The sequence below is a fragment of the Takifugu rubripes genome, chromosome 12 (assembly GCF_901000725.2).
Source record: "Takifugu rubripes chromosome 12, fTakRub1.2, whole genome shotgun sequence".
NCBI classification, from domain to species: domain Eukaryota; kingdom Metazoa; phylum Chordata; class Actinopteri; order Tetraodontiformes; family Tetraodontidae; genus Takifugu; species Takifugu rubripes.
Genome location: NC_042296.1, coordinates 7,146,872 through 7,159,933, shown reverse-complemented (window position 1 = coordinate 7,159,933; position 13,062 = coordinate 7,146,872). Strand labels below are relative to the sequence as shown.

Below are 13,062 nucleotides of genomic sequence, written 5' to 3'. Positions count from 1 at the left end.
GGTCTGGGCCTCTCTGGCACGCACCGAGGATTTTCCGATCCCCTGCACTGCGTTCAGATGCTCGTTAATCTGCCGGCTCTATTTTTATCTGCCCTCTCTTCCCGCCCCCGGGCTCTCTGCCTTCACTCGGTTCCTCATGGCCGTCCGCCGAGGGAGCACCTTCCCCGTCCGTCCGGCAGCTCCAATTAAAGGCCTCTCTGCTGGGGATGGGGCTCGCTGTCCGCCTCTGCCCCCCCAGGCTATCTTCCTGTCTACCTTTTCTCAGGTAGCCCCAAACGATGCCTCGCTCCCCACCCGCCCGCTTCTCCCCGCCGAGCTCCTGGAGCTCCACAGGGAGGAGGGCGAGCGAAAGGCCTTCTGTCGCCCGGGGGCCGGCTCTGGTCCCTGAGCTGCACTTTGAGGAGAAGCTAACTGGTGCAACGTTCAGGAGGTGGCCTTTGCACGAGCGGCTTGAAATGCTAACAGCGATCACAGGCGCCGCTAAACCCGCGAGCGGGACGACCAAACAACCGGGATTCCTCAGAACGGGTGCGTTTGTTTCACCTTCAGGGAGCAGCTTTTCGCGGGGGGTCTTCGGCGGTGCGTTTTGTTAGCGCGGCGGACGTGGGTGATGGATGACGCTCCGGAACGCTGCCACCATTGGCCCCAAAAGTCTCCCTGATTGGACGAAATTGCGAGGTTGTGCAGAATTCGCAGCAATTGATGGCGCTTCGGCGTGTTGTCGCAGCGTCGCCTGATAAATTATTAACGCCGCGCACAGCAAAACACCAAAGTCTTTAGACGACGCTTCTTTATGCGCGGCTTAAACGAGCTACGTGTCTTAAAACAGCCACTTTCTGGCGGCGCAGTAAATAAAACACGTTTAAAAGGACGTCCTGACTGGGGCCGACTGTGCCGCCTCTGGCCTCCAGCACAACGGCGCTATTGTTGTTTCCGGAGTGTTCCTCGCCACGCCGGATTCCACTGGATGCTCTGACCTATTATTTCCCTCCGAAACAGAATAGCATCTGTCTTATTTTCCCAGCTTAGCCGGCGCTCCAACTCCGCATGCTCGCACCTTCTCCAACCCCATTAATCCCTCAGCCTCCCACTCCTTTATTTCCCTTCAAAGAGACAAGCGCTGCCTGTGACATCAGTCACAGGAAGTGAATCTTTAGCGTTGACTAATTTCCATCGATTGCCTCCAGACAGGCTTAGCAGACGAGACCCATTCCCACACAGCCTGGCTGCTCTCATTTAAGTCTCCCCGCCTGCAGAAAAGGCTCCACAATGAACGCAGTCAGCGCTTTTATCCCCCCCCCCACTCCTGCTTATTATCAAATAAATGCAGAGCGTAGAGAGATACCCATTGACAGGGCCGTGCATAATGACTCCTGGCTGTGTGAAATGGATTATTAAATAATGGTTGAGCGGGGGGAGGGACCGCTCCGCCCGTCCCCGCGCCGCTCGGCCGGACCGCGTCCAGCGGAGTTCCGCGCGGATTTTGGAGCGCCCCTCCTCCCGGAGCCGCTCTGGAATGCGTCATAAATTAGCGGAGGGCGTCTTGCAATGTGGAGCGGGAAGCTCTTGGAAATCCAGTACATGATGTTCCGGAGATCCCCCCCCCCCCCCGCCAGGAGAAGGACAGCCTCCACCATTTACAACCTCCTAAGTTCCTGCTTAGCATCCAGTTAGCATTGTTGCCTAATATGAAGAGTACAAGCTAACAGCCGAGCATTTAGCATGTAGCCAATGAGCAGAGACACGCGTCACACGTCCCAAATCCACATTTAGGTTGAAACCTTCTAAAGCAAAGAATGATTTTTGCGTTACGATGAGTTTGATTTGATGTTGGAAAATACTGGTTTTCAAAATTTACAGGGAATTTTACACTAAAGATGCGTCTCAGTGGAGCTGAGACGTGTTTTTCAGGTTTATGGAGCGATGAAACGCACTCCTAAAGTTCCCCCTGTAAGGCTCCACAAACAATGATTTTAAATCTGGATGATCCCAGCGTTTATGTTGTTGTTCTGTAAATACCCGCAAATCTACGCATATTTAATGAGCTCACCTCCGATTTGCATATTCACTGAAGTCATTTAAAAAATGTGACGGGCGTGTTTAACGGTCACCTCTCTCCCCCTGGTGACAAACGATTCCAGCACGTTTGGCTTCGTTAAAACTGGTGAATCGACATCTTTTTGAAAAACGGCGAAGAGTAAAAGTGTCTCCGCACCAGAGGGGCTTAAACGGTCTATAAAGCCCAAGCTGAGCGGCGGCGTGGAGCGTGCGCCGACCGCCGCTGTGGCTGGGGCAATAAGTCTGTCTGAGACAGAAGGTGAAAAGGTCTCAAGCTCCTTAACGGTAGATTAAGGAGCAGCTTGATCAAGGCGTCTTAAGTGCTTCATTTCAGAATCAGGATCAATAGCCACTAAGAAGAATTGAGCAAGGGGCTCAGGCAGGTAGCGCTGATTGAATAGAGGCTAATGACTTCTCAGAAGCTCTGAACACCAGAGGAATGAATCAAACTGGACAGAACATCCGCGCCAGCTTCCATTAAACTTATTTATATAAATGGCAACCAGCCCTGATTCCGCCAGTCGTCACGTAGCTTCACGTTGCCTGCACGCTAGCATGCTAGCGCGCTACTCCCCGTGTATAAACATGTTTTCCAAGGAGGGCAGGAACAACAGCGTGGCGTGACGCGGCCGGGGTCAATCCGGATGTGTTTTCAAGACCCGGGGACTAAAAAAACAACCTGCGCTTGTTTTTCTTGACTCGCAATCAACGTCCGACCAATTATGTCCGTCGGTGCAATCGCCATGATCCGACCAATCCCCACCCTGTCGCCGTGGTTTCAGGGTGAAACCCAGCTGAGGAGTGCCCAGAATTAACCAGGATTAGCCCTGGATTGTCAGGGATTACTCAGGCTGGAGAGGGATTAAGTATGATTGCCAGTTTGGCAATGAGGTTGGGGGGGGGGGGGGGGGGGGGGGGGGGGGGGGGGGGGCTACGTGCGTGGCAGCGTGTGCACGAGTGCAAGTTGAGATGACAAAAACATTGCATGTGTTTCAATTTCTGCGTTTTCTGTGACGGGAGCAACAAGATGTTGTTCTCGGCTCATTCAGAGAGTCCTCGGGTAGAGACGGGGAGAATAAAGGGCTACCGGGGGCTACGTCGCCGCCGTTGCTACGCAACGCAAACGGGATCATTTGCAACGGATGTAATTAGTTACCCACCTAACCCAGACTAAAAAGGGACAAGAGGTTTTAGATTCGAACAAGTCCAGTAGATGACCATCGCTCCTTTGATAGCAGGAGGACGTGAGGACAACGGGAGGTTTGGACACCCTGGACCCCCCCATTTCAGCCTCTCGCTCCCAGTATAACCAGTCCATTTAACCATATTATCGTGGTGTGCTTGATTCACATCACTGTGTTTCCTTGCATAGCTGCTAGCTTACTTCCATTCAAATCCATTATTTATTATGTGTTTCACTCGTCGGTAACCCGTCAGCCCGGGCGCCTGTGAGTGCGTGGCAGCAGCGGCGCGTCAGGGTGCGGCTCCCTGCCGCCTTTGTGTGCGTGATGAGATCCAGAAGTGGACCTGGATACGGTGAGTCTGGTCCCGCTGGAAGCAGAGGAGGGCGGATGTGAGGACAGATGCAGCTGCCGCCGTCCATCTCCTCCTGTGGTGGACAGACGGTGAAAGGGTGACAGCAAAGGGACCGGCCTCCTCCTGACAACTGAATAAATACGCCGGGGCAGGGCGGGGTCTTCAGAGCTGGGGCTGATGGGGGGGGGGTTCAGGTGGCAGCAAAGTTTCAGCCACTAAAGTTGGACTTTAAAACCGTCTGATCTGGCGCCTGTCTGGCACGCTAACATCATTAACGTCCGCTAACAGTTGTGAAAACACAATTTCCCCCCCGAAACTGTCGATTAGCTGGTTTGATACTTTTTAAAACAGGCGTGACGGCTTCTGTCAGAAGAGTGTTTCGCAGTGATGTTTCCTGTCACATTAGCCAACAAATATTTGGTGCTGGCTAATGATGGTTTTCTGATGTCCTGCCTGTAGCTGTTGTACAAGCTAGCCAAGATGTACATACCTGACCAGGCTTTATCATTTACGAGATGGGAGTGAGGGCCAAAAGCTTTACAGTATATTCAACCTCTACGGATACATTAGCACACTAATTAGCTTACCACCTGCACCCTATGTTGCTGTTAATAGACCTCTTAGCCAAATTAAGTCACTCTTTTAATAATGAACCTTAATGTATAAATCTACCATATGGCACTTGCAGAAGAAGGAAAAAAAAAGTTCACTCTTAGTTCATGCTAATAGCACAGCTATGACAACCTCTCAAAGTGCTTCTGCAGAAGCAGATAATAAAATTCGCACCTTGAACACAATTGAAAATGTTAATCCTCATTTCACACGTTTCTGATCATACATTTAATAGTTATTTTCCAGATGAACCGTGCACCAGTTAGCTTATCGACAGCTTGTAACCTACATTGATCCTCTAATTCCACCCACGTAATTATGTGTTTTGCCGGGAAAATGTGAAAACTATCCAGCAGGCCTCCGGTCGCTCATCCTCACTCGTCTAATTTGTTTATGATTAATTGGATAATGTCAGATAATGACTAATTAGAAACCATAACAACAACGTCTATCGTGTTATCAGCCATTTTTAGCTTCAAGCTGTCTGTTAGCACTGACTTCCTGGTTGGAACCATTATAGACTTCCTGATTGATGACATCACCTGACCAATCACAAGCTGCTGTTGACAAATCACATTTCAATTTCTATGGTAGAAAATGAGTAATAAAACCTTAGTAAGGTGTAAATATACATCAGTACCAATGAAAACATGGGCGAGGGGTGGAGCTTCTGCATTTCCTGCAGCCTCCCACCAGGGGGAAGGCGGAGCTCCGTCTTTGTTTACTGCGAACCAAAGAAAACGTTGCCTGGAAAATAATTTGGCGGCACCCGTGGAAATAAATAGAAAAAAGAAAAGAAACCCACACAGAGCTGACGGAGATTGGATGAAATTCCATTTCCAGTCTGTGTTCTGGAATAAACGAGCGGATGTCGAACCCTCCTTTGAAGAGACGAAGAGTCCTGGACGATTTTATTTCCTCGTAGAGACAAAAACACCGATTGTTATCATTTACGTCTAAAGCTCAACAGTGTTGCGTTCACTCTCCCTGTGAATTCTTTTTTCAGGGTGTTGTGGGATAATTGCGGTAGTGGTACAGATTCTACTCACACACACACACACACACACACACACACACACACACACACACACACTGAGTGCTAATCACAGCTTGGTACAGGTAGCGAGACGGTGGGACTGCTGGTGATTGAGGCTCCCCGGTGGATTGGAAGCAGGAATCTGACAGACTCAGATAAAAGGCTGTTTGGAGTTGCCTGCAGCATCAAACAGCATCAGCCGCCTCCCCTCCTCCCCCTTCCTTCGCCCCTCTCCCTCCTTCCCTCTTCACTCTTCTGTTCACCCTCTTTTTGGTTTACTCTGTTGCCATGGATACGCCTAGCTGGAGCCGTCACGCGGAGGAGGAACCTGTCAGGTCGGCTCTCGGATCACCTGACGAGGGTCGCCTCCTCCGGCGGCCTTCTCGGCACGTCGCTGCGGCGCACTCGGGCTGTGATAGCGCGCCGCGGCGACGCCATTGTGTGATTTCAACGACCTGGGGTTTGGGAAGGGGCCCCTCACGAGAACCTCCCTCCTCAACCCAGGCGCCTGCCTGCGAGAGCGGCGTGATTTGAGCGGAGGATGGGGGCGAAATTACCTGTTAGGTGTCACGCCGGGGGGGACGGCTCTGCTTTTTTACATAACGAGAACAGATACGAGACTGATGTGACACCCACTCCAAGCTGAACACCCCCCCCCCCCCATAAACACATTACCTGCTGCGCTTTTCAGACTCGCCCTCGGAACAACAAAGCGCCGCCGCCTCTCTGCGCCGTTAGCCCGTCTGCAGCCATGTGGCTCCGGATCCTGTGCCGACTCCATGGTCGTTTCAACATCAGCCCCCCGCCCACCGAGCAGAAGGCTCATACGTCCTGGATATTCCTTCAAAGTACGGACTTGAAGGTCCTTACTTTGAAGTACTAACATACTTGATGAAATGAGCGGAGCCAGTACACATCAGGGGAAGCTTGGAGCGTACTTGGCGGTGCTGGAACGAAGACATCGCGCCAGAATACAAGTACGGAGAAGTCCCCACGTTGAGATAAGGCTTCTGAGGAGCTAGCTCCAAGGCTAAATCTGACAATAGCCATGGCGATACAGTTGTCATCAGATGGGAAAACAACAAAGAGATAAAACAGAGGCAGGACAAAAGAGCCTGTCTGATTAGAAAAAATCAAATCTCAGCCGTAAACAGCAGAATCGGACTGAACAGATCAAGGCGGCGGGCGTCGTTGTGAATGAATGAATCACGGAGCGAAAGGGGAGGCTGGAGGTTGTGCGAGATGATGGGAGGATGAATGCAATGCGAGGGGGGAGAGAGAGGGGGAGAATGAGCAATGTCGTGATCAAGAGACACCGGGACACAGGGAGGGAGATGAATGGGGCCGAGAGCAGGAAAATTGGACAGGAGGCGGGGAGTGAATGAAGATGGAGAAGGGCTCCAGATATCAGGAGACAGAGATTGTGAGCTATGTGCAGGTAATAAACAAGGCAGGGATAGATAGATATCTCCAGAGAGGGAGAAGGAAAGTGTGTGGTGGGGCTCGTGGCGGAGAAGGATGAGTCCTCGCCGGTGTCAGAAATATCTCAAGTCTCAATACTGAGTATCTGAAAACTGATCAATGCTACGATCAATTGCAAGGCCTGCAGCTAACAGCTACGCTTGTCACATTTACCTGCAGTTATTTAGGCACTTATTTGTTCGGCCGTTATTATCTCGACAGAAGAAGTCCCTTTTTTGGTCTCCACTGTCAGAAAACAGTGTAAAATATTCAAGATGACGTCCTCAATTTCTCTTTTGGTCCCATTAAACGAAGGTGTTTCATCAGCCGTCATATTATCTACAATCTGGTGCCTGATCCACAGATCACCAGATTCCTCTTGGTCCTCTTTTGAATGCTGGATCAGACAGATCCACATCCCGGTCCTCCCACCTGGCCCCTCACCCAGGCCTGGAAGAGGTCCTTGAGAAGGATTTGAAAGCTGAGTTCCTAATTCCAGTCTATTTGAACCAAACCTTTGGTTCAAAACCCCAACCCTAACCAGGGGCCACAGGCTTTAGGAGACCCTACCCGTGGCAGCCTGACCCCAACATGATGCCCCCTGAGGTCAGCGGGGCATCCAACATGACTGTTTTTGGAGGAAATTTGAAATTCCTCTACTGTGACAATACTTGGCAGCGGAGGTTGAGAGGAAGCTGAGGAAATAGAGGTAAAGAAAGAGAGGGCGGGGAGCGAGCGGGTGAGTAACGACACCGGCAGGAAAGATTTGGATGAACATGTTGAATTTAGACTAAGTTGGCCGGCTGAGATGATGCGTATCCCAGCTAAGCTCTCCTCCAGGCGGACTCAGATCTCATCAATTCACTCCAGGTTGGCACCGGCTTCAAATGCTGCTGCCGAGGACGGGATTAGTTACACAGTCATCACCAAGACACTTAAACAAGGGTCTAGAGGGGCCAAAACCCCCTCCCAAATAACCTCAGCAGCACCATCCCTCCTGGCTCCTCCCACAGAAATGGCAGGTCTGTTGACTCGTGTGCACCTTTCACTCACTCAGATGAGGTCGACAGCTCATACTTTCACAACTGGATTTACTTTTCTTAAGTCCTTTATGGAAGAGGATTAGGAAAAAGAAACAACTATGTTCTATCCTAGAGGAGTATGGTTTAGGTCCATGAGCCACACCCCTTTAAGGCTTCTAACGGGAGGAGTCCGTGCTGAGGATAGCTGCTGCGGCTTCTTCTGCTTCACTTTTAAAGGTGTTGAATAAACATGTCCACCTCTTTTCTCGCTCTGCCTTATTCCTTTTTTCTTCATTTTGGTGTTGTGGCCCAGCCCCTCCCCTCGCTCTCCTTCTGGATCTCAGGCTCCAATATTTGGAGGCTTCGCTATCGATTGGGGCCGTCTGTGATTGGGTTGCTTCGTGTGATTCATTTCTGTAACCTTGGTGATGGTTTGATGTGGAGCCTGCATCCATGTCCGTATTATGACTCAGTGAGCGAGTGCAGAGAGGGGAGGCTGGTCAGGGGAGCTATCGATTGGTCCTTCACTCTCCCTGCCCTCTCTGCTCTCCCTCTTCTTCTTTATCCATCTTTTTCCCCCACTCACTGAGCAGCCTTGATGGTTTAAACCGTAATTTGAAATGAGTTTGTGTTCTGAAGAAATGATTATTTAACCCTGAATGTCCCCTTGGGTGTTAATGTCTCTCTTTTTTGTCCTCCCTCCCATTGTCTTCCTCTCCTCTATCTCTGTCTGTCCAGAACTCAATCAGACACAACCTGTCCCTGCACAGTCGCTTCATCCGGGTCCAAAACGAGGGCACCGGGAAGAGTTCCTGGTGGATGCTGAACCCAGAAGGAGGAAAAATCGGAAAGGGACCACGACGACGTGCGGCATCCATAGACAACGGCACCCGCTACCTGAAGACAAAGGGCCGCATCAGTCGAAAGCGAGCTGGAGCAATGGGCCTTGGACGGGGTCAAGGCCAAGGGGTGGGACCGACAATGCAAGGATCCCCTGAGCATGGCAGCCCTGCCGGGAAAGGTGGTGTGGGCTTGGGAGGTGAGGAGTACGACGCCTGGACAGACCTCCATTCCCGCACCTCGTCCTCTGCCTCCACGCTGAGCGGCTGCCTGTCCCCGATCCTGGCTGAAGCGGAAGCAGATGAGCCGGAGGAGGGAGGACTATCCTGCTCAGCCTCCCCACGGTTGTACCCCAGCCCCACCAGCACCCGCTCTCCGGCCCTGGGCACTGGGGGTCACTGTCCCACTGTGGAACTGCCCCAACTAACTGACCTGACTGGGGCTATCAGCCTAGACGAGAGCGGATACCCGCAGCCGCCACAGATGAAATGCAACAGTTATCCCTATGTGCCTGGGCCCAAGGCGGAGGGCTCCTACTGTGGGCCCAGATACACACAATCCTCCATGGGGATGCTTCAGCATCACACTCCCATGGAGACCATCCAAGAGAACAAGCCAGTCAACTTCCAGCATCCTATAAGGGGCTACTCAGAGAACAATGCCCTGCAGAGTTTGCTGACAGGAGGTCCTCCCTACTGCAGCAAAGACCCAGGGCTGGGTCAAGAACCACACACGCTACTGACACAGGGAAGTACGAGTGTTCACAGCCCACAGGGCCACAATCAGAACCGCGGCCACAATCACAGCCAAGAGCATGCTCATAATCCTGGTCTACACAACGGCTCCCTTCACGACCAGAACACGACCCATAATCAGGGTCACAAACACCAAGCTAGCCTTGACTACAGCCACAGTCACAAGCCCCGTCTGGCCCACGACTACGGTCCGAGTCACGATCACGGTCACAGTACTAAAGTCAATGCCAGCCACGATCACAACCCTCACTCCAACCAGACCCACATGCACAACCACAATCCTCACAGCTCTCACAACCCTATGCACAGCGGGCCTCACTCTCAAGCCCTGTCTCCACGGGTCAGCACCGACATCCTGCAACCCTACAGCCTCAAGACATCCAACCACTACGGCCCCCGGCCTCACCTCCCCACATCACCGTCCCTGCCTCCCAACCCCGCTGGTGTCATGGATGTCCCGCAGGATCCTTGCCGCCTAGCGTCCGCGCCTCACCCTCGTCACCAGCCTTACCCGGGAGCTCATCACCAGGCCGTGACTGACTCCTGGCATGGTTACTTCCACAACAACCACCAGCCGGGGAACAACAGTTACCAGGGGCAACAGCACAACTCCCAGCTCAGAATGGCGGCCAGCGTGGAGATGGAGAATATCTCCCACAGCCTGGACTGTGATGTGGACTCCATCCTTCTCAGTGACTTTATGGACACAGAGAATATGGAATTCAACTTTGACGGCTCTCTATCCCAAGGCGTTGGCATGGGGATGGGCATGAGTTTTGGGGCTTTTGCTTGCCCCCCACCAGCGCACAGCAACCAGAGCTGGGTGCCAGGGTGAACCCAGGCCGTGGGGACTGAACAGACAGGAGGGCAGAAAGCGCCCCCGCCGGGCCATGCCGCTGGTGGGCTGTACCCTTGGAATGACTGACTGTGATTTTGTTTTTCTCAGACTGTGGGACAAAAATGCGTATTGTCATTTTATTTCCTGGGGACTCCCTATAGTGTCACACCCTGCTCCCCCCAACCCTGTTTATAAAGCCTTCTGTCTCCATATTGAACCTGCCCCTGATTAGCCCCGTCCTAAAGCCCCCTCCCCTCCTTCATGCCCGTCATTTTTTTGTTTGGTCGTTCTCCTCCCAACCTCTTCCTGCTCTAAGCTCTCAAGCACTTTACATCATCCTCTAAACACAGATGCAGTAACAGAAGAACAGGCGAACTCGCGCCGTGTGTTGGCTTAAGTTGAAAGTATGCAATCCAATTTCCAGTGTTATCTCCTCGGAGGAGGGGGGAGGGGGGGTTGTTGTTTTTGACCTGAGAACATGATCAAACAGCTGCATAAATATCTTTCAGTGTGGAGGTGCTTTCAGATTGTGGGTTAAAAAGCAGGCAAGCCTTTGAGGTTCGGGGATGAATTTAAATAATAGGTTTAAGGGAGAGAACCTGGAGCTAACGCGGATGGGGGGGGACGGCAGAAAAACCTCGGGTCAGTGTGACACCCGCCTGGTTCGAGCTACACGACTCTATGCCAGTGAGCTGAGGTCATTGAGATCTTTCTAACGAGCTAAATAGACGAATTTTCTGCCGTAGAGTCACTTTGCTGAGCGGGAAATGCAGAGTAGCGAGGTGGGCCGATGACTTTGAGAGTGGTGTAGTTTGAACCTGGCTGTAGTCCCACTGTGGACGACGGCGCTTCCTGTAGCAGGAGGACAGTCATCCATCAGGCAACCATCAACACCACTCCATTGAAATGCAACATCCTTTCTTTAATCTCCAAAGTAATGCCAGAGTGATGCATCACTATTGCAAATCTAATGCGCCACTCTGTGTTGTTTCAACCCCCCCTGACTCCGGACACACTGGCTTAATGTGTTTTGGCGAAAGTGATGATTAAAGTCACTCTGCACTAAATGGGGGAGGGATTGAAAGAGGTTGTGTTTGGGGGGGGGGCTTTGAGGAGAGGAGATAGGAGAGGAGAAATGCAAATATTCCCTCTGTGCCTCTTCCTCTCCATTTTGTGGATTTATGTAGCTTTCCTTGTAATGAAATAAGCAACGATCAGAGGCTGCTGTACATCCCGAGCAGCTCCCTGATTGGCCCGCCTCCGCGTGGCACCTTCACCGGCTGACCCCGCAACAGCTTAGCGTGCGGCCGCGGTCAGGCCCGGATTGTTGATGGAGCCGCCTCCTCCGGACCCCGAGCAACCCCGTCTAATTCGCCGACGCCCGGGTTCGGGCCCGCCGCTTGCGTCTCCCCCTGCGAACCGCACACGGATGAACACTGTCAGCAGATTACTATTTGGTGCTATCTCCGTTTCCCAGACACCCTCCTATCGCGCCGCCCCATCCCGAGGTTACTCAGAGGGTAAACAAGAGTAATTAACCGCCAAACAAGATGGATGATTTATGCAAGTGTGTGTATTCGCTCATCGGAGCAAAGTCATAATTCTTCCCCCCGCTGCCAAGAACAAGGAGGTGATTTTTGAGAGGTTATGCCCAGCAACAAGGTAAAGAGGCTGGCGAACGTCACGTTTGTGTTGTCCTTCAAGTATCCCCTCCGCCAGCGTCCCCGCCCCCGTCCAGGCCCGTTTTTACGTTGCTCTTGTCTTCTCTTGTGCTCGTTCTGTGGTCGTGCGGTTGTCTTTCCTGTTTCAGCAGTTTGGGTAGGAGCTTTCGTGTGAATCCTCTTTGCTTTTTTACACGTCCGGAGCAGCAAACAAACCAAATCCACATCCCGGCAGCAGCGGTGGCGAGCAGAGGTGGAGGCGGGTGCAGGTTTTTCCAGCCTGGCGGCTTCCTGTGGGATTGGCTGTTTGAGTCAGGCTAAACGTCAAGTGGTGCTCGGCCAGTTCTGACGCGCGCCGACCAGAACGCCGCTTCTTCAACCCCCCCAGATCAAGGACCGCGATGGGTATTTCCACGCACTCTTCTTTTGCTTTCTACTTTAATTTTTTGGTGATTCAAGATGGCCCTTTGTTGTAGTCCAGATGTAATTTGTTCTTTGGCCTCTGTGCACTTGTGTGTCCAGCTTCTCCAGCGTGTGTGTGTGTGGGTGTGTGTGTGGCCCCTGGTATATGTCCGTGCATTGACGAGTGCAACATACATAATATATACAGTTTATATTTATTGGTTGGGGAGCCAGCTCTGCTCTGACTGCTCGCTGCTCGGTGTTCTCAGTGACAAAGAGGCAGGATTCTATTCCGGTATGATTACATTTCATTCTGTACATAATCTATATTGAGAAAATTGTATTATAATTTTTTGCAAATATCAGTTTCTTTTCTAAAATGATGTATCTGCTCATCTGGTGACTGTAAAATAAATGCAAATAACATCAACAACGGTGCTGCTGTGCGTGTTTCTGTGTTCCGAGGCCACATTTTCAAGGTTTTCCTAAACTTCACAATAAAGTTCTGCATTATAGCCCCTCTTATTTTAAAACTTTGACCCCTGACCCCGAACTGGACCTACACACAAGTCGACCTACGTGGACGACTAAGTGTTTGACAGCACTTAGCTGTCAGAATTCGCTGAGTTTAGAGGGAAACATCAGGGAAAAATCACTTCAAAACCACTCAAATCAAAGCTGCCTTCAACATGAATCATTATTTATTTATAATTTTCAGGCAATAATTTTACCTGACGGTTTCTGTTGGCGTTCATGTTGTTGTAAAGCCAGTTTAGTGTATTTGTAATAATATCTGTATTTACTGTTGTCGTTTGTTTTCTTCTGTGCTCATCACCCCCCC

General features: G+C 51.4%; 1 protein-coding gene across 1 annotated transcript in view; it reads left to right on the top strand.

Moving 5' to 3' along the window:
• Positions 1-12,817, top strand: part of foxo6b (forkhead box O6 b) — a 28,973-nt gene extending 16,156 nt beyond the window's left edge. Inside the window, exon 2 of the mRNA XM_003969069.2 lies at positions 8,464-12,817. Within this exon, the coding sequence (XP_003969118.2) occupies positions 8,464-10,155 (1,692 nt within the window). The 3' untranslated portion in view covers positions 10,156-12,817. The remainder of the gene's footprint in view (positions 1-8,463) is intronic.
• Positions 12,818-13,062: the final 245 nt, after the last annotated feature.